The 22,397-nt window shown below is 46.9% G+C and overlaps 1 protein-coding gene across 1 annotated transcript in view; it reads right to left on the bottom strand.

Moving 5' to 3' along the window:
• LOXL2 (lysyl oxidase like 2) overlaps positions 1-22,397 on the bottom strand; it is a 142,188-nt gene that overhangs the window by 55,536 nt on the left and 64,255 nt on the right. Inside the window, exons 4-5 of the mRNA XM_027840025.1 lie at positions 16,389-16,600; positions 8,174-8,396 (exon numbers count right to left, since the gene is read on the bottom strand). Of these exons, the coding sequence (XP_027695826.1) occupies positions 8,174-8,396; positions 16,389-16,600 (435 nt within the window). The remainder of the gene's footprint in view (positions 1-8,173; positions 8,397-16,388; positions 16,601-22,397) is intronic.

A 22,397-nucleotide genomic window follows, 5' to 3' on the forward strand; every position in this document is an offset into this window, starting at 1 on the left:
TTCTTTCTTTCTTTCTTTCTTTCTTTCTTTCTTTCTTTCTTTCTTTCTTTCTTTCTTTCTTTCTTTCTTCCTCCCTCCCTCCTTTCCTTCCTTCCTACCCCACTGATGCCACCCTCCGAGCTTCGTTCTAGGCCTAAGGTTCTTGGACCACTCAGAGATGATTCAGGCTTACCAAACAGGCCAAGTGTGGGTACTGACTGCCCTTTATGACCAAAGTCACATGAGTCCCTTTCAGCACATCTGCTGAGCCCCAGATTGCCATCTTCCTACATCTGCTCTTCTTCCAAATAGTTGGAGGTCACATAAAAATACTCTTAGCTGCCATTAATTGTCAACAGAAGGAGCCTAGGAGACTTTCGGCCATTGGTGGACCTGCGTGGGACTGATATTTGCTAGAATTCTCCAGTCACTCAGTCATGACTCATGGGATAGAGAGGCACGGTCTCCTTCTCACGATCACACAGATGCCCATGTTTTTGTCCAGGAAGGATGTGAAAGGTGAGGAGGGCCTTGGTCAGTCCAGACCTAGAGGATGCCAGAATGACTGCTCTCCACTGTCCCGTGGGAGGCAGTAAATGGGTGGTGGAAAGAGTGGAATGGGAAAAGAGGGGTCACTAACACCTGTGGCATTTTTCCAGCACGGATCAGGTATTTCTTGGGAATTCTGAATACGGAGTCAGAAGAGCTGGGTTTGAATCCGACAAAAAGATTCCTTAGCTAGGTTACCCTGGGCAAGTAGCTCAACCTGTCTGAGCCTCTGTGCCCTCATCTGTAAAGTGGGGATAGCCATCCTTGTGCATAGTGCCTTAACAATGGAACCTATTATTGCCACTAAGGAGAGGCAGTGTGGTATCACGGGGAGAGAGCCAGTCTCAGTCAGGAAGACCTGAGGCCAAGTCCGGACTCTGACACATCCTGGCTACAGGACCCTGGGCATGTCACTTAAGCTCAGGCAACACTGCGGGACCATAAATTACAGAACAGGTGGTGATCTGTATTAAAAGAGTTTCCCCATGACTACCAACGATATCACAAGTCTGGCCCAAAAAAATAAAACATTCCTATGGGTCCCTGTCCCTCTGCCCTCTCCTCCCAATCTTACCGGTGGTTCAGTTAATAGACAGGGGGTTTTGTTCTCATGCTTCAGTACTTCTCCACTTACTGGCTGTGTGACCCTGGGCAAGTCATTTAACCTCTGTTTGCCTCAGTTTCCTCATCTGTAAAATGGGGATAATAACAGCACCTACTTCCCAGGATGGTTTGAGGATTAAATGAGATAACATTTGTAAAGTGATTAGCACAGTCCTTGGCATACAGTCGGCACAATACAAATATGTACTCTCTTTCCCTTCCCCTCCCTTAATATGTTTGCTACAGTACAGAAAATGGCTAGAGACAAGATCCTTGGCTTTCAGTCTTCTAGCCCATGGACTCCTCAGTGCCAAGTCACTGTAGTGGAAAGGATAGAGTGCTAGGCTTGGACTGAGGAAAACCTGGGCTCAAATCTCACCTCTGACACTAGCTATGGGACCCTGATATAGTCGAGATCCAGCCTGTTTCCTCATCTGCAAAATTAGAATAAAAATACTTCCAGCCCCTTAATCCCTGAGTTACAATGAAATGAGATAATGCATTTAACATGGCATGCAAAGTTTGAAGAGCACTTAAGCATCAGTTATTTATCTAGAATATGGTTTTGGTGTGTCTTTGTCTTGGCACACCCAAGGCTTAGCACAGTGCTTGGAACACAGTAGGCATTTAGTAAATGTTTGTTGATTGATTGATTGATCACATATTTAGAGTTGGAAGGAGCCTTGGAGGACATCCACTCCCATACATTCCAAATTTTAGAGATGAAGAAGCCCAGAGAGACTCGCCCCAGGTCACATAGGCAGGAAGCTGAAAAGCTGGGATTCAAGCACTCCAGCCACGATGCTCTTTCCCCTACAAAGTCTTGTCTAAGGGTTTGTGATGGCTTAAGCTCAACTGATGTTGAAGCTCAGCAAGTGACAGGCCATGGACAATTGGAACAAACAGTGACAATCCCAAGCTACCAAAAGGCCTCATTAGTGACAGGTCTTTCAGGACATTACTCTTTAACACCCTTGAAAGCCCAAGTCCCCGTAAGCCGTACAAAAGTACAGGATGGCACGAGCCAAGAGGTCTTGGGGTGACTACAGAGAGGGTGTCCGCCAGTACTGGAGGAAGGAGAGAGGTGGGACGTGGCCTGAGGAAGGACATTATGCTATCAGACTTCGGTTCTTTGAAGAGTCCTTCCCAATGGGTACACGCTCAAGGAATATGAACAGACAGTTCTCAAAAGAACTGCCAACTCTGAACAGCCATGTGAAAATTTACTCTAACTCATCAATGACACAAGAAACTTAAATCAAAACAGCTCCGAGGTTTCAGCTCACACCCAACACAAAAGGGGGATGTTAGAGGGACTGAGGAAATTGGTCTAATAGCTCTGGAAAGCCAGTTGGAGTAAATGATACTGAAAAGGGAACCAAAATGGCTGTACCCTTTGACCCAGAGAGATGAAAGACAAAAATCTGTCTCATAAGCCCCAAATATTTATTGCATCACTTCTTGTGGTAGCAAAGACAAAGTCAATGTCCACTGATGGGATAGAGGCTAAAGCAAATGTGAATTATGAATGGAATCGATTATTATTGCATGGCAAGAAACCACAAATATGGAGAATTCAGAGAAGAATGGGGAGACGTGTATGAACTAACACAGAGTGAAGTAAGGAAAACCGGAAAACAAAATTCACAGCAACTGCGACAGTGTTAACAGAAACAAAACAAAATGGAACATTGCATAATCATAGGGCAGCTAGGTGGCGCCATAGTGCAAAGAGCACCAGGCTTGGAGTCAGGAACACTCATTTTCTTGAGTTCAAATCCAGCCTCAGACACTTACCTAGCTGTGTGACCCTGAGCAAGTCACTTCACCCTCTTTGCCTCAACTTCCTCATCTGTAACATGAGCTGGAGAAGGAAATGGCAAACCACTCCGGTATTTTTGCCAAGAAAAGCTCACATAGGGTCATGATAAATCAGACATGATTGAAAAACAACTCACCAACAGCATAATCATAACGACCAAGCATGGCTCCAAAAAGAGAGGTGAGAAAACTAGGGACCATGGGTGTGGAATATTGGACATTGGAATATTGGTCAGGCCAGTTGATGTGTTTGCTGGCTTTAATTAACTGCTTTTTTTTTCCTCTTTATTTTTAAAGTTTTGTTCCAAGGGATGGCTCCCTCGAGAAAGGAGGTAGAAAAGTGAAATAAGGGTGAAAATAAAAATTTCAATGTTTTTAAAAAGAATTTTTAGTCTATAGGCTAACAGCTGAAATCTGAGCTGAGAAGGGAGAGCTCTCGGATGGCTCAGAGGATTCACACGGAGTTTAGAGCAGGAAGAGACATTAGAGATCATCAGTATAACCCCCTCCTATTACAGATGAGGAAACCAAAGGCTTTAGAGGTTAAACGACTTGTCCCTTGGGTCTCACTGATGAGATGCGAGATGAACGATGGGAGTGAAATGAAACTTGGACGAGAATTAGGAGACCCAGACTCTAGCCCCAGCTCTGACAATAACTTGAGGGACTTTCCAGAGTCAGTCTCAGAATTAAAAGGGTCCTCAGAGGCCATCTGCCACCATTTGTGGCGGACAAAGAATTCTCTCAGGAATATTGCTATTTCCGCCTAGTTGGGAGTTGGGTGGTGCAGCAGATAGAGTGCCAGGCCCAGACTCATCTTCCTAAGTTCGAATGCTGCTTCAGACACTGCAAATTGGATGAACAAGCCATCTATGCCTCCATCCAATGGATGGGCAAAATTAATCAAATCAGTCCATCAAACAAACATCTCCTTCTTGCTTCCAATGTACTGAGAATCACCAATTTAGGCTGCAAAATGCCTAGGAAGGATCACGGTACACCCCATAAGAGACCTCCTTCCCAGTCCATAGGGACTCATTAATGAGTCTAGTCATTCAATCAACCTTTAACACATCATTGAGGCGATGTCTTGCCACGTTGTCTTCAAAGAGCAGGAGAGTCTTTGCCAAAAGCTTTGCTGAAAAGATCACAAATATAGAGTTTGAAGGGACCTGAGATTCACCAAGTCCAGTCTCCTCAATTGACAGTTGGGGAAGATGAGGCCCAGGGTCTTTGCCAAAGTGAGATCTGAACACAGAGTCCATTGTTCTACATCGATTTGTCTCCTTAGTTACTTTTTTTAAAGCCCATCTCATCCCACCCCAGCCTCAGCACTCCCTCTCTGTTTAAAAAAGAGCCCCATCATTTTCCCTCCAATTTTCTTTTTCCCATCTTCTGCTAGTTCAGTCTCTGTTTGGTCCCCCCTAGGGAGAGGCCTGCTGACTTCACTTTTTGCCTCTCTTACAGCTCAGAGCTAAGCATCCTCCTAGAATGGCACTGAGCTCTGAGTTTGGATGGAAGAAATCTGGGGAGGAGGATGCTTAACCCAACCCCTGCCTCAGCCGGGAGGCTAAAGGCTGATGTCTTTAGGAAGGAGCCTGCCGGAAGTTCAGAGCCCTGCACCAAGTCTTTTTCTCCACCATTAGTATCAGAGGCAGTTACCCTGAGGGTAACAAAAAGGGGTCTGCCCCGGGAGGGAGGGTCTGGTCTGATGCTCTTGGGTTACTGGGGGCAGATTCAGGCTATCAGCAGGTGGGTTAGGACGGGGGCCATCGACATGTGCTCACGTGCATGGCAGGAGAGCCTGGACGGTAAAGTAAAAGGAGCCCAGGATTTGAGGTCCTAGCTTTGCCCTTCTTATCTGTGAGACCCTGAGCGAGTCCCTTCACATCTTGGGGAGTGTTTTCTCAACTATACAGTGCCAGCATTGGACCAGACGAACTCAAAGTTCCTTTCCAATCTGAATCTGACGCTGCCAATCTGTTGGCCCATAATCCCCCCACGACAGTCATCAAGGCAAAGCAGAGGGACTCCCCCTGCCCTGTGTACCTCTCACACACATACACAAACATACACACTATATACGGAGTACTTTATGCAGATGTAACCATACCTATGGGTGTATGGATGTTTATTATAAATAATATATACTATGCATGTGTTTATCGTATATAATATTTATGTGTGTATCTATCTTTTGCTTGTCGTTCAGTCGTGTCCGACTTTTCATGACCCATGGACCATAGTAAGCCAGGCCCTTTTCTCCTCCACTATCTCTCAAAATCTGTCCAGGCTTATGTTCATTGTTTCTGTGACACAATCCACCCATCCCATCCTCTGCCATTGCCTTCTCCTTTTGCCTTCAATCTTTCCCAACATCAGGCTCTTTTCCCATGAGTCCTGTCTTCTCATTAGGTGGCCAAAGTATTTAAGCTTCAGCTTCAGCATTTGACCTGAATAGCCCAAGTTAATTTCTTTAGGTATTGACTGATTTGGTCTCCTTGCTGTCATAGGTATGTGTGTGTGTGTGTGTGTGTGTGTGTGTGTGTGTGTGTGTGTTTGTGTGTGTATATAGACCTGTATGCATACAGATAAAGTATAGCTATATATATATGTATACATATATATTTATATATATATACACATACATAAAGATAGATATAAAGATATATATATAAAATATAGATCTATATACATAAAGATATATATAAAGATACATAGAGATACAAAGCATAGATATATACGTAAAAATATATAGATACAAAGTATGTAGATACATATAGATACATAAAGTATTTTGCAAACCTCAGAGTGGTAGATAAATGCCTTCTGTTGGTACTTCATGTCATCTTCTCTTCCCTCACTCAATAAACTCCAGTGGCTCCCTGTTACCTTGAGGATCTGTGCGGCATTTAAGCCCTTCCCACCCAGCCCCCTCTTACATTCTGCTCCCCTCCACACACTCCGTGGTTTACCTCTGCTGCCTTCTTCTGTTCCTCGTAGTTCCTGATGGGGTGCCTTTGTAGGGTTGGCTGACCCCATATCTGGGATGGGGTCCTGCCTTACCTCCATCGCTTGCCATAATCAGCTTTCTTCAAGACGCACCTGGCTCACATGCCTTTCCTGCTACTGGTGACTCCCCTCCAAGGTTCTCCTGTATCTGCTTCATTTGTGACTTGTACCTAGCTGCATAGGTGCATGTTTTCTCCCCACTGAGGTCAGATGTTTCTCTTTTGGTTTTACATCCCCAGGACTAGCCCAGTGCCTGGTGCAGAATAGGCACTGGCTAAACACTTGTCAATGGATCAATTATTGGTCCCCAGGGCTTCATTTCCCTCTCTAAGCTGTGCTAGTGTTCCTTTTTAATTGACTTGTGAGCTGAGTCAGCTTTGTATGGTCCTCGAGAAGTCCTAAAACAAGATCATGCTTGGGGGCAGGGGGTCAGAATCACAGAATGGTAGAGCTAGAACAAAACCTTAGAGATAATAATAAGAATAATAATAATAATAATAATAATGATAGCATTTCTATAGCTCCTGGAGTTTGGCAAAATGTTTTACAATCATCTCATTTGATCATCATAACAGCCTAGGAGGTAGATGCTATCATTATTCTCATTTTACACTTGAGGAAACTGAGGCAGAGAGAGGCTAAGTGGCTTGCCCAGAGTTGCATAGCCAGTGGGCGTCTGAGGCAAGATTTGAACTCAGGTCTTCCTGACTCCAGGCTCACCTCTCTATTCCCTGTATCACCCATCTGAATTCCAATTTAGTTCACACACACACACACACACACACACACACACACACATTTTACAGATGGAGAAACTGAGTCCAAAGACCTGTTTCTGACTTGCTGAGAAGTATCAGCAAGGGGCTCTCAAACTACAAACAGACTCCTTTCTTCTCCCTCTAGATTCTGTTTTAAACTTCCTGGCTCCCGCTTGTGTTTGGGCTAAATTTCCTTTCTCGCAGCTCCCCCGCAGCCAAGCTCAGAGTTCAGCTCTATTCCAACAGGCTGCCTGCAGGCCAGATCACAACAAAGACAAAGTGTGAAGTCAGCAGGCCCTCTCCCCAGCAGAGAGTCAGCTGGCACGGGATGGGAGAAAGAACACAGTAGGGGAAAAAATAATGCAAGGGCCTTTTTATGGAGAGGGCGTGGTGAGGCTGACGGCGGGAGGGGGGGGGGGAGTGTGGAATGGGCTTGTTTTGTTTCAGTTTGACCTCTTTATTTTAAATGACAAAAGGTGGGGATTCCCCAACAGCTGGGCTCAGAGACGTCTGCTGGAGAGTCAGGGAATGGGAGAGACCAGACATCATAGGACGTCAGAGCCAGAAGGGACCTTGGACCACAGAACATCAGAGGTGGAAGGACCTTAGAACAGAGGATGGCAGACAGGAAAAAATTCTTTCTACTGTCCCTTCTTTTAATGGCTTCCTTCAAGACTTTGCTCAAATCCTGCTTTCTACAGGAGGCCTTTCCGGGTCCTCCCAGCTGCTATTGCCTTCCCCTCTGAGATGACCTTACACCTACCCGGTACATAACATGGATATACTAATTATCATTATGTTATCCAACACCGCCACCACCCCCCCACAATGTGAGATCCTTGAGGGCAAAGACTGTCCTTTGCCTTTCTTTGTATCACTGGCTCTTAGCATCTGCCTAGCACATAGTAGGTACTCAATAAATGTTTGTTAATGGACTAATCTCAAAACACAAAAAATCAGAGCTGGAAGAACCTTAAAAACCTATAAATTGCAGCTGGACAGTACTTTGTAACAGAATGGCAGAGCAGGTCTTCAGAGGGCACTAAGTTGGACCTAGAAGGTAGTGCTATTATTATTTCCATTTTACATTTGATGAAACTGAGACCCAGAGAGGGTAAGTGACTTGCCCAAGGTCACACAGCTGGTGAGTAGCAAAGCCAAATTTTGAACTCAGGCCTCCTAATGTTGCCCTGACTGTATATTTGGGATCCAGACTATACAGGTTCATGTTCACCATTCAGGGATATAAGCTCCCAAGGGACAGTCAGGAACCAGATAGCTCTGGGCGCTTTCTGTCCAACTTATTAAGAACATGTCCAGGTAGTTCCTGGGCCTCCTGCCCCACCCTCAAGTGACCTCACTCCCCCTCCCTGGGCCCCTCCCTCTTAGGGCTTCCCGCATGCCCAGGCAGCGGGACACCAAGGGTCTGAGCCCCGTTTGATTGTACAGACCTCTGACTTGAAGGCTTTTCCGAAGCCTGTGAGGCTGCCGGGGGCAAAGTCTCGACCTGGCACACAGCTCACCACAGCGGGCATTCCGTTCTCACAGGAGAAATTCTTCACAGGGTCCAGGGCAGCCTGATTGCCCAATTTGCAGCTGGAGATGTGGGCCTCATTGCCTGTACAGTCCATGGAGTAGGGCCAGTACCTTTGTTTCCGCCGACTGGCGTACATCCTGAAGGAGAAGAGGAGAGGGCCGAAGTGAGTAGGCTGGGGAGGCTGGTATGGTGGAGGGAACCTTTGGCCTGGGAAGTTCTCAGGCCGTCTGATACAGAGCAAGGAGCCTCTCTCTGAGCCTCAGGTCTCTCCTTTATTAATTCACCAAACATTTATTAAACACCCACCACAGTCCAGGTGCTGTGCTAATAAGCACTAGGGGTCAAAGACTATGATGAAAACGACTTCTGAAGGTTGGAATGATGTTCAAAGAGTCCTCCCAGCCTGGACATCCCCAGTTCTGTATTCTAAGCACCCATCCAACTTTCACATTCTGTGTTCTAAGGGACCTCTGCATTCTCCACTCTAAGATGCTTCTCTCTTGGACATTCTCCGTTCTAAGGTTCCTCCCAGATCTCACATCCTTTGTCCCAAAGATGTTCATTATATCATCTTCCACTCAGTTGTCAGCCCTGTGCAATATGGCTTCCAATGCCTCCAAAGGACTCAAATGGCTCTGTCCAAGGTCCCCAATATCTCCTGACTGCCAAATGCAATCTCCTTTTTCATTCATCCTGTTACCTGCCATTGCTTCTATTTTCTGTAGGTCTTTTGCCCCCCTAAATTTCAATCTCTTTTTTTTTAATTTCTCATCCTACCTTATCTCTGTTACTGTTTCATGCAATTAGCCGCCCCTCCCTCCCCCTGGATATTCATGCCATATGCAGACTGGTGGAAGCAACCAGGGTCTTTGGGGGAGGGGAAATGTAATGACTGTCTTCAGGCAGGGCTGTTATGGGAAGGTAACGTGATGCTGTGAGACTGAGGACTTGGGTTTGAATTTTGGCATTGCCATTTACTACTTCTGTGGCCATGGGCAAGTCACTGGACCCCAAATGAAATGATTAAATGATATATTTGCAAACATTAAAACATAATCTAAATGTTAGTTGTGATGATTATTATTATTAATCTCTCTGGGTCTCAGTTTCCTCATTTGAAAAAATCAGGGGGTTGGATTAGATGACCTCAGAGGTCCCTCCAGTCCTAAATTCCATGAGTTTCTGTGAACGAGGGATTTGACTTTTTCTGTTTGGTCTCACAAGAAAGAATTAGGAGCAAGACAGTAGAAGACATGGAGGGGCAAATTTCGGCCCAACATCAGGAAAAAAATAGACTTTAAACTTTTCCAAAGGGAAAGGGCCACCAGGAAAGTAATGGGCTCCCATCAATAGCAGTCTTCAAGTAAAGGCTAGAGGACCCTGTGCCTAGGTGGTGCCATAGTGGACAGAGCGCTGGGCCTGGAGTCAGGAAGACTCATCTTCCTGAGTTCAAATCTGGCCTCAGGCACTTACTAGCTGGGTGACCCTGAGCAAGTCACTTCACCCTGTTTGCCTCAGTTTCTTCAACTGTAAAATGACCTGGAGAAGGCAATGTGAACCACTCTAGTATCTTTGCTAAGAAAACCCCAGACAGGTCAGGAAGAGTGGGACACAACTGAAATAACTAAACAACAATGACATTATAAGAGGATTCTCATTCACATCTGGTTTCACTAGATGGTGTCCAAGGTCCCTTCCAACTCTGAGAGTCTGTATGATTCCATCCTATAAGCAACAGGGAAGTATCGAAGGTTCTTGAGCTGAGAAAATCAGTCTTTCATGGGATTAGAGCTACAGAGCGAGAAGAACTATTAAAAGCCATGTGGTCCTCATTTTACAGATGAATAAACTGAGGCCAAGAGAGATGAAGTGATTAGTCTAAGATCACACAAGTAGTATGTGCCGCCTCCAATCAATCAAATAACTTATTTGATTGTACCTAAATATGCCTAGCCCTGTGCTCTGTCCTCAAAGAAGTTTAAAGTCAATTGGGGAAAACCATATGTAAACATATAAGTATAAATGACTGGAAGAAAGCTGGAGAGAGGCAGCCAGGTGGCGAAGTGGTTCGAGCACTGGCCTTGGAGGCAAGAAGACTTTGAATCTGGCTTCAGACATTGACTAGCTGTGGAACCCTGAGCAAGTCACTTCACCTCTGCTGCCTCAGTTTCCTCATCTGTCAAATGGGAATAATCACAGCACTTACCTCTCAGTGTTGTTGTGAAGATCAAATGACATCACATTTACAAAGCATTTTGCTAACCTTAAAACATTATATAAATATTAGCTATTATTATTATTATTATGAAAGCAATATCCAGTAAGGATTGGGGTAGGAGAAACTGGATTGCCAAGGGCTTGGTATATAAGCTGTCATCTTGCTCTTATATTTGGGGCAAAGAGGTTCTTGCCCCAGGAAAGGGATATTGCCTGCACAAGATGGGAATCCACTGGTGACGAGTCAAACCTTGGAACAAAGACCTCAGCCAGCCTGCCTGTCCTCTCACTTCTCAATGTCTCTGCCTGTTCCCCAGGCTCCTCCCTCTCCCCTATACTTGTAGAATTCTCTAACATTCCAGAAAAACTGTAAACAATACCCTTGCCAACTAAATGCTTTTCTTGCTTGGGGAATCCCACCCCAGCATCCTGGGCAGACTGATGCTAGCCCTTCCCTTTGGGATGTCCTGCAGGTCTCCGAGACAGACAGACCCAAGGACTGCCTCACAAAGGCTCGGTTTCTTTGGAGCAAATGAGACATGAATGGAGACAAGAGCCAATAAGATATGAGTCAAGAGGCCGAGCCCGGGATGCCTGCTGTAGAGACGGGTCTACGGCTCTGACTGCTGTAATGAACACCAGGACCATCCCTTCCCTTCTTCCTGTCCTTGTCTCCTCGCCTTAGGACATTGTGTTCCCTCCAATCTCCTTCCATACGGAGGGGCCAGACAGAGGTCTCCCGGGATGTCAGCAAGGGCAGACTTAGAGAGAGCTCACCAGATTGCTCCAGGCTCAGAAAAAAGCCTTTTGGTTAGGCTCTCAATTAACAGGCACAACTCTTGGGAATGTCAGGATTTCACTTACACTGAAGGGGCTGCAGGACTGTGGTCTGATAATCACAGCCAGCTTTCTCTAGCACTTTGGGATGACAAAGTCCTTCACATGGCTCATCTCATTTGATTTCCCTGTGAGGTCGGCATTTACAGATAAAGAAACTGAGGCTCAGAGAGGTGCACTGATTTTGCCCAGGGTCACATATGCAGTAAGCATCGGAGGCAGGATCTGAACCCAGGTCTTCCCATAGTACGTTGCCCCCAAGGGCAAATGAAGAGATCACAAAATGAGACCTCTTCTTTCTCATGCATTCTCTGATCACTGCTCTCATTACAGGAGTAGAGATTGAGAGCTCCAAGGGACCCTAGAGGCCACTGAGCCCAATCCTCTTACTTTACAGAGAGGGAAACTAAGGCACAATGGTGTTAAATGACCCGGCTAGGGTCACACAGCTAGTATTTAGAACAGGATTTGAACCCAGGTCTTCCTGACTCCCACTCCAGGGGCTATCCCTATGTTACTCTGCCTCTCAGCATAGATTTGTAGCTGGGAGGGATCTCAGTGGGTTCACTGTGCCTAACGCAGAACCAGTCACATAGTAAGTAGGTACTTAAGAAATGCTTGTTGGCTGACTGACTGACTGACTGTCAGAGAGGCTGCTTGGAGAGCTGGGAGGTTAAATGTATTACAGTTATTACTATTCTCATTTTATAGATAAAACTGAGGCTTGGAGGTGGTAAAGTACTTGCCCAGGGTCACAGGCTTGGTAAGTAGCACCAGAGAGGGATGTGAACTCAGGCCTTCCTAACTCCCAGGCCATTATCACATGCTGCATACAACCTTGCCACTTTGCCCCAACCAATGGCATTTCATAATAGTGGATGTCATTAATACATTGGTGTTAATGTATTCATTGTAGTTAATGAAATGGTGGCAATGTCACAGAATGTCACTGTAATGACATCTGAGAGACACATCGTTGAGTTGGAAAAGTTCTCAGTGACCAGCATGTCCATCCACACTTGGACGGAATCCCCACTACGCCGTACCTGAGGAGTAATTATCCAGGCTTTGCTTGAAGACCTCCACAAAAGGTCGTCCTGATGATACAGACCACTCAGGGACATCTCTCAATGTTTTCCTGACATGAAGCCTACAGTGCCCCAGCCCTCCTGGTCTGGGCTTCTAGGGCTCATCCCACATCCACCTGACAGCCCTTTCGATACCTGCAGACAGCCGACACTTCCTCCTGCCTTCTCTTCTGGTTTACCTCCCCCAGTTCCTTCAGGTGATCCCAAATGACATCATCTCCAGTCTCTTTACCATCTAGGTTGCCTTACTCTGAACACTGTCCAGATAATCAACATCCTTCCTAAACTGTGGTGCCCACAACACAACACACAGTACTACAGAGAAGGTCTGACGAGGGCAGAGGACAGAGGGACCTCCCTAGTTCTGGAGTCTACACCCCACTTCACATAGATTAAGAATGAATTAGTGCTTTTGGCTGTCACAACACATTGTTGACTCATAGTGAGCCTAAAATCCAGTAGGCAGCCTTTCCTCTAACCAGACCTCTCCCATCTGGAACTGGGGAAATTGATTTTTTGAACCCAAATATAATACTTTACATTTATTCCTATTCAATTTCATGTTCTTAGATTTGGTCCAAGGCTCCAGCCAAGACCTTTTTGGATCCTGAGCCTGTCATCCAGTATGTATCTTGTATCTATTTACATATAGTCTTCCCTACTAGAACGTAAATTTTTTGAGGTCAGGGACTGTTTTTTACTTTTTTTTAATCCCCAGAGCTTTACGTAGTGCCTGGCATATAATAACATCATAGTCATGATGACAATAATAATAATAATAACATTAATGGTAATAACAACTAGTATCTATATAGCAGTTCCCAAAAATTAATCTCATTTATGCTCACAACAACCTTGGGGATAGGTGCCATTATTATCCCCATATTACAGATAGAAAACTGAGGTCGATAGAGGTTAAATGACTTGCCAAGAGTCACACAGCTAGTATGTGAGGCAGGATTTGAAATCAGGTCTCCCTGACTCCACATTAAGGACCAATTGGGGGATTCTAATCTTAAAGTGCTGCTTAAAGTACTTATAAAGGAATAGTCAACCAATCAGTCAACTAGCTTTTATTAAGTGCCAGGCACTATGCTAAGTACTAGAGATACAAAGAAAGGCAAAAACACAGTCCCTGCCCTCAAGGAGCTTACATTCTAAAGGAAAGACAACAAAGAAACAACTCTGCACATATAAGAGATGGGTAAATTGGAAAGTAATTTCTTAAGGAAGGTACTTGTTGAGGGAGAAAGGCTGGGAAAGCCTTCTTGCAAAAGGTGGGATTTGAGCTGAGTCTTGAAAGAAGCCAAGAGGCAGAGGTGAAAAGGGACGGCATTCCAGGTGTGGGGTACAGCCAGTGCAAAGGCACAGAACTGGGAAACTGAGAAATATGTTTGAGGAATTATAAGAGAGCCAGTGTCACTGGAGCAGAGGATGTGGAAGGGAGGAAAGTGTGAGAAAACCAGAAAGTTAGAATGAGGCCAGGTTGTGAAGGGCTTTAAAAGCCAAGCAGAGGATTTTATATTTGATCCTGGGGGTAATAGGGAGCCACTGGAGTTTATTGAGGACGTGTGGGCTGGCATGGTAGTCCCATGCTTTAGGAAGATCATTTTAAGAGCTGAGTGGGCTGGAGAGAGGACTGAGCCCCTCAGAGGTCAAGACACTTCCCCAAGGAAGTGGTTGGCATATGGTTGGCAAATGTCAGAGGCAGGATTTGAACCCAAGTCTTCTGATTCCAGGGCTAGTGCCAGAAGGGAAGTCAGAAGACCTGAGTTCAAATCCCAGTTTTGTTATTCACCACCTGTGCATCTTTGGGGAGGTGACTTTGGTTCTTGGGCCTCAGTTTCCTCTTCTGTGAAATGAGGGGGTTTGGCAAGATGATCCCCAAATTCCCTTCCAGTCTCCAATCTCTGTGTTCCTGTGATCATGCCTAGAATGCTCTCCCTCTAAGAATCTCCAGCTTCAAAAAAAAAATTTTTTAAATAGGTGGTGCAGTGGATAGAGCACTAGCCCTGAAGTCAGGAAGACCTGAGTTCAAATCTGGCCTCAGACCAAACACTTAACACTAGCTGTGTGACCCTAGGCAAGTCACAACCCCAATTGCCTAAAAAAAAAAAGAATCCCCAACTTCCTTTAAAGCTCAGCTCTCTAGTACAGTGGAAAGAATGGTGGATTTGGAGTCAGCAGACCTGAGTTCTGCTGCTCACTAGCTATATGGGCAAGTCACTTCTCTGTCTGCCTTAGTTTCCTCATCTGTAAAATGGGGATAATAATAGCTGAGAGGTTTTGTGAAGCTAAAATAAAAAGTATTTACAAAGTGCTTTGCAGACCATAAAGCACTACACAAATGCTAACTAGTATTCTCTAGCCTCAGTTTCCTCATCTGTAAAATTAAGGGGCCAGTCTTCTAGCTCTTTGGCTATGTGCCAGCTTTCTTAGGAAGTCCTTGATACCTTTAAGTCAATATTTGCTTAAGTCACTTCACCTCTGTCTGCCTTGGTTTCCTTATCTGTAAAATGAGGATAATAACACCTACCTCCCAGGGTTGTTGTGAGGATTAAATGAGAGGAAAATATATGAAAAGGGCCTTGCAAATCTCAGAGCACCATCTGAATTATCGTCATTATCATGATTATTATCTGGGTGCACATTATAGTACCCTAAGAACAGAAGCTCCTGAATGGCTTTTCTTTGCAATCCCACGCCCGACGTGTGAGTGCCTCCTGGACACTCCGGGTTGTATCTGGCTCCTTTGCTTACTTGTAGACTCCTGTGCTGCACGCAATCATCTCGTCCTTCACTTTCTTTAACAGGGACAGTGGCCCAAGGTGCTGTGGTCCCTCCACCTCAGGCCTCCCAAGCCTGGCAGCAGCTTTGGAAAAGACAACTCTGGGAGGTGTTTGGGAAAATGACAATTTGGTTTTTCTTTTATTTGCTCCACATCTGTTAATCATTTCTCTTCTCAGCAAAGAGCCCCTGGCCCAGGATACAGAACCTCGTAATGCCCAATTCAGTTGTTTTTCAGTCGTGTCTGAATCCTCGTGACCCCATTTGGGGTTTTCTTGGCAGAGATCCTGGAATGGTTTGCCATTTCCTTCTCCAGCTCATTTTATAGATGAGAAAACTGAGGCTAACAGGGTGAAGTGACTTGTCCAGGGTCCTACAGCTAGTCAGTGTCTGAGGCCAGATTTAAACTCAGGAAGATAATCAGTAAGTCTTCCTGACTCCAGGCCTGGCACTCTATCCACTGCACCATCCTGCCTCAAATGGGGCCAGGACGGGCAGTGGAGAAGGAGCCTGGGCCTCCCGCAGGAACATGGTGGGAGATCTGGCTTCTCTGGAGTTAGAAAAAAAAAACAAGCCAAGCTAGTTGCTATCACAGGAAAACTCAACAGTCACAATGTGAAGGCAGAAAGATTTTCTCAGGGAGAGCAAAGTCCTTCTCCCTCCCAGGAAGAAACATTTTGGTTTTGACTAACCTTCTAGCTCACTGATGGGACCATCACAAGCCTCTGAGAGAATCCTTCATGCATGGACAGCACTAGAACGTTTTTGATGGGGAAACAGATTGGAAGGCACTCCCAGACGGGATCAAGTGACCCCATCGCATCTACCATCCTAGCTCTGGAGTCGAAAGGGTCGTCAGAGGCCACCCAGCCCAACCCCTTTATTTCACACTTCTAGAAACTGAGGCCCAGAGAGGTTAAAGGACTTGGCCAAAGTCACACAGGTAGTAAACGACAGAGCCAGAATCTGAGCTCGAGTCCTGCGCCCATAAGCTCCGTGCTTTCAACTCAACTGTAGTTCCACAGCGCAGGGACATCCGGCCGGACTATGGGCAGGCTGCACTCTTGGGGCCAGGCAGGAGGTGCCTGGGAAGGCATGCGGGCGGGCCCCAGATTCCACCCCTCCCCTCCCGCTGTCCCCTCCCTGAGAGAGCTTCCCTCCCGAGGGCCGAGGCGCCCAGCAGCTCAGGCTCCTGCTTACTTGTACACCTTGGCGTTGTACTTCTTCTCAGCCGGGAAGCCGAACATGCCGCAGATGACCCGGGAGTTCTTGGTGGTCCAGCCCTTGTCGCAGACCTGTTTCCAGCTACTACCATCCTTCACCTCCACGTAGCCCTCCGTCACCGGCGTGCGCTTCCGGTACGCGGAGAGGACAGCGCGGATCCGAATGTCGTCCACCTGGATGTTCATGTTCTACAGAGAGAGCGCGGGAAGGAGGGGGTCAGGGGAAGGAACGGCCCCCTGAGCAGCAGCCAGGCCCTAGAGGAGCTCTTCGGACAGGGGGCCGAGTCAGGCGAAGTCTGTGTGCCGAGGACGGGGCTGCTGCTGAGCACCAGGGATGCAAAGAGAGGCAAAGCAACAGTGACCACCATCCAGTGCCTGCCCTCAAGGAGAGCACGGTCTAATGGGAGAGATAACGTGCGGACAGTTACGTACAAGCGAGAGGCTCACAGGATAGACTGGAAGGCATCCCGGTTACAGACGCTGGAGAAGGTGGGCTTTCAATGGGATGATTCCCCTTTTTGTCCCTGTATCCCTAGCACGTGGCATACAGTAGGCACTTAATAATACCTGTAATTGATTGCTTCCCGTGCTAGGAAGGGATACCAAAGAACCATCAGAAACCCACGCCCTTGAGGAGCTTGCAATCTTTTTGGAGAGATGGGGTGAGCACACAAGAAAAACCAGAGCTCTCACTAAGAGTTAAAGTGAAGGGTGCCCACAACTTGGAGTCAGGAAAACCTCAGTCTTGAATATCAGGTACATATTAAATGTGAGCCACTTCGCATCTCCATGCCTCAGTTTCCCCATCTGTAAAATGAAGAGAATGGACTTGATAGTCTTAGACTTCCCTCCCCTCTAAGTCTCTGACCTCATGCTCTACAAACTTCAGGCCACATAGTTGCTTGGCCTCTGGCATATGGAGCCAGAGCACTGGACTTTGAATCAGGGGACCTGGGTTTGAATCCTGACTCTGAGACGATTTGCTGTGTGACCACCGGCAAGTCAGTGAATTTCTCTGAGCTCTATTCTCAACTGTGAAATGGGGATAATAATCATATCCACCTCTCAAGGGAGATGCTGCTTGCAAACCTAGCTTACCTCATAAAAGCATTTTGCAAACCCTCCATGTGGCCCTGTCACGAGGCAGTGGGACGTATTGAGCAGAGAGCCAACCTCAGAGTCAGGGAAACCAAGGTTCAAGTCCTGCTTCTGACAGGTACTATCATTATGACCTTGCACAAGTCACTTAACCTTGCTCAGCCTCAGTTTCCTCATTTGTAAAATGGTGATAATGATAGCACAGTACAGTGGAAAAACCACTAAATTTGGAGTCAGAAGGTCTGAATTTGATCCCCATCTCCCCCACTTGGACAGACTATTTAACCCCTCTGAGTCTCAGTATCCCCATTTGTAAAATGGGCATAGCTTTTCACATCTTCCCTCATGTCGAAGTCCTTGATATTATCTCTGTCATCACAGAATCAATCACAAACCCACAAACAATGCTTCATTTTCATCACTGAGAAAACTGAGGTCCTCAGAGGGGAAGGAATTTGCAAAAGGTCACAGAGCTCATAAGGGGCAGAGACAGTCCTGGGCTGGTGGGATGACGATGGATGGCCCCAGGTTTGTGGTGTTTGGGGAGCAGCGTCTATAACAGCCAAGCCAGGGTGGGGCACCACCAGGGTATGTGTCCCAGGAGATGACAGGCACCATCTAAGCTTTTCCACAGCTGGGAGGGAGCGTCGGTGGCCTGAGCTCCTGGAAAATTTTCTGAGTGACCAGTTATGGTAGGAATTTGCCAGATCTCCTTTTTTGGAGGTCAATCATCCAGGGCCAGAATGTTAATCACCCCCTGATTATTACTAATCATCTCCAGGCTCCAGCCCCCTCTCCTGTGGTTCTCAATGCAGGGAACCCACAGCTGAAGAAACATGGGAAAGGGGGGTCACCCTGGGAACCAGGGATCCTGAGCCCGCTCCAAGCCTGGCCACCAAGCAGGGTACTTCTCCTCAAGGTGCTCTGGACGGTGGATGAGTGGTCCTGGTGGATCATCGATCAACAATCACCTAAATGATTCATCCCAGTTACGAGAGGCAACATGGGAGGTGAAGGGAGAGCTGGAGGTGGGGTCAGGACAGACCAGAATGGCTGCTCAACCCTAAGCAAGTCACTGAAACTCTCTGTGTCCTGGGCAATCTTGTAGTGATAGGACCATAGATTACAGAGCTAGATTACCCAGACCACAGGTTGCCCTCCCCTCCATCCCATAAGGGATCTTAGAGGCCATCTACTGTTGTTTACACAACAGTGTCCAGCTTTTCATGACCCCATGTGGGGTCTTCTTGGAAAAGATACTGGGAGTGGTTTGCCATTTCCTTCTCCAGCTCATTTGACAGAGGAGGAAACTGAGGCAAACAGGGTCAAGTGACTTGCCCAGGGTCACACAGCTAGTAAGTGTCTGAAGCCAGATTTGAACTCAGGTCTTCCTGACTCCAGGCCTGGTGCTCTGTCCACTGTGTCACCAGCTGCCTCTGGGAGGGTGGTCCTGATGTGGTTACATTTCTCAGAGCCAGGGAACATCATGGTGGGTCTGGGTGGGACTCAGTATGGTGAACTCCCAGAACTGCAGATCTATATTAATGGTGTTCCCCCACTGGGAGTTCCCTAAATAAATGACATCACAGATCCAGTCTTCTACAAACAAAAAGTGCACTGAATTTAGAGCCATGGGACTTGAGTTCGAATCCCAGATGGCTACTTATTCCCAAAGTGACCTTACATTAAACAAGTCATTTCACTCCTATGGGCATCAAATCAACATACTTTTATGAAGCATTTACTATGTGCATGGCACCTTGGCATCGATTTCCTTCTCAACAAAACAAATTCCCAATTGTTGGCCCCCAAGAACCACCCACAGGCAGAAGGTGATCTCTGAGACCTTGGAGAAAGGTGCATCCCAGGGCAAGGAGGCAGACTGAGAGTGATGGCGTGGCAGAGATGGTCGGACGTGCAGCACGGGGGACTGGTTATTGGGAATGGGACAAAGCAGAGACAGGAATACAGGGAGCCCAGTGACAGCTGCTCTCAGCCCTGCCAACATGCAAATCACTTTGTGGAGCCCACAGGGTTGAAGGGAACCACTGTCTGGGTACCCAGAGCAAAGCCTGTCTATTCTCACCCCAGCTCCATAAATTAGAGTGTCAGCTTGGCTTCACAAGGCATCATTTCAGCGATTTCGGGTCAGACCCACATGGTGGTGGAAAATATGTCATCTCAAGAACGCTGGTATTTGGCCCCACTTCCCTCGCACGCTGAGCGGAAGGAAGGTCGCCATTGGCAGGATTATGTTTTTCCAGGTCTGCAAAGCATCTTCTTACAGTTCCTCCCATCAGCCAAGACACCTGGGCAGCCTTGAGGAGCCAAGCCCGGGCCCCAGGTGACCACCCTGCCTGCCCATTGGCCATCTGCCTCCAGCCCCTTCCCACCTCTGGAGGGTGGGAGCGAGAGCTACAGAGTGAAATGGGGAAAGGGGAAAGGCGCTGGCTTGGGACATCATCCCCGACCCTAGCTTGGCTGTAGTCCCAGACCTTTGCTTCCTAAGCAGAGAACAGTGGGACCCCAAAGCTGCTCCCCTTCCTCACCCTCCACCACTCTCGGCTCATCTTCCTTCTGAAGGAGTTGTGGATACTGGTCCCAGCTGAAAGGAGGAAAGACTCGGGGCTTAGGGGCTGAGGGGGAAAGTGGGTGACTGGGGCAATCCAAGCCTGGCCCAGCAGGACCCAGCCTAAAGAGGCCCCAGAAGCCGTGGGGAGCTGTCCCTCTAGAGCAGTGAAGCCGCTTCCCTGCTGGATCCAGAAGAGACCTTAGAAGGCATCCAGGGGTTTCCTCCCATCTCACCCCCTCTGCCATTTTACAGAGGACAGAAGAAGAGCTTGGCAGAATCTTAGTGATGGAGACCAGATGAGAACCCCAGAGCACTCACTCCTATCCCTCGGTGATCCCCTTTATCCCAGGATTCTTCTTATTTCACTTGAATCTAGCGTGGTTGGGCATGGTTACAGATCCCGTATGGGGCATCTGGATATGGGCAGGGCTGAATTTGGGGTCAAAGGATCTGGCCCAGCTGCTTGTGACCCTGACCAAATTATCCTATTTCTCCGGGGCTCCATTTTCTCCTCTATGGAATGGGGATAATAATACCTGTCTCATGGGATTGTGGTAGGTAGGGCAGAGGAGAAATAGTATGGGGCTTGAAATCAGGAGAACCCATCCTCTGACACTATCTGTATGATTAGAGCAAGTCTTCCATCACTGAGGCTCAGCATCTGGCATCTGTAAAATGGGACAATAATAGCACTTCCCCTGCTAGGATATTATGAAGCTCAAACGAGACACTGCATGGAAAGTGTTTTCCAAATCTTAAAGCTTTATGTAAATATGAGTCATTATCATCCAAAGCTGCCTTCATGAAGCCATTCCTGATCCCACCTTCAGCTGCTAGCTCCCTCCCTCCCCAAAGTACCAGGAAGTCATTTGTTTTCTATCTATTCTGTAGAAGACCACACAGGTATCTCCCCACCCAGGGCAGGGACTGTTCCATTTTTATCTTGGTAGCCCCAGAACATAGTAGGTGACTAATAAATACTTGTTGATCAATTGATGGAAAAAGCCAAATTGTTACTGATTTAGCCAAGTGCCCAAGGCAAGTTAGCGACTTGGAGATCTTATCATCCATCAACACCAGGTGCCCTTGGGGCCATCTTCAACAAACCTGGATATGAGGCCACATGTCTGATCCCTTCCCACCTTTAAAAGCAGATCCAAACTGAACACTAACGGGTGTAATGATAGTGGCCAACTCAGTCCAGAAGGAGGGGTAAGAGGATGCATCTCCTTCCCTTCTTTGCTGAGGTGGTGGACTACAGGTGAGGAATACTGCATATACTGGTGGACACTGCTGATGTGTCGGTTAGTTTTGGTAAACTAAACTGCTTTTTTCTCTCTTTCTTTTTTCTTCTTGATATAAATTCATGCTGTCTGAGTGGCAGAGGGAGAGTGGCATGCTGGGAGATGATGCTAATGTCTAAATAGTATTAACATTTTAGAAAGAATTGAGGAGAGCAGGCTGCGCTCATACACTTCTCTCCACTTGAGGTGTTTCTATCTCACCCAATCCCTGCCAGCCTTCAAGGTCTAGCTTTTCTGGGAAGCTCACCCTGAATCTTCCAGTCTGCACAGATTAGAGATGCAGGGACTTCAAAAGTAATTTAGTCTACACTTCCCCACTATGGGCCACTATAGGCCGTTGCAGTGGATGGAGTATTAGCCCTGGAATCAGGAGGACTCCTCTCCCTGAGTTCAAATCGGACATCAGATACTTACTAGCTATGTGACTCTGGGCAAGTCATTTAACCCTGTTTGCCTCAGTCTCCTTATCTGTAAAATGAAACGGCAAACCACTCCAGTATCTCTGCTGAGAAAACCCCAAATGGGGTCACAAAGAGTCAGACATGCCTGAAAAACAACTGAACAACTCCACTTTGCAGATGAAGAAACTGAGGCCCACAGAGATCAAGTCATTTACCCAAAGTGGCAAGAATCAGAACTAAGATTTGAACTCGGTTCCCAGATTCCAAATCTATGTTTTGTCTCCTGGACCAAGCTGCCTCACCCAAGATCTTCCTCTTGGACCCTCCCCTGTCTGCCATGCAGAGCCGTCACTAGCAATTTGTACCCTTGGGGCAAGTGGCAGGAGGATGGGGCTGGGTACACTTGCAAGTCAGCTTCTGAGGAGAAGGGAACGGGTCATGGGACACCGTAACATTTCTAATCAGGCAGTCAACCAGCAATTATTAAGCCCCTGCCAAGCATTGTGCTAAGGGTTGAGGACAGATATGAAGCAAGACAAAAAAAACAGTACCTGCTCTCAAGGAGCTCATGGTCTAATGGGGGAGATAACATGCAAATGACTGTGCAAAAA

This window comes from Vombatus ursinus, unplaced genomic scaffold (assembly GCF_900497805.2).
Source record: "Vombatus ursinus unplaced genomic scaffold, bare-nosed wombat genome assembly UNPS02014837.1, whole genome shotgun sequence".
NCBI lineage: Eukaryota > Metazoa > Chordata > Mammalia > Diprotodontia > Vombatidae > Vombatus > Vombatus ursinus.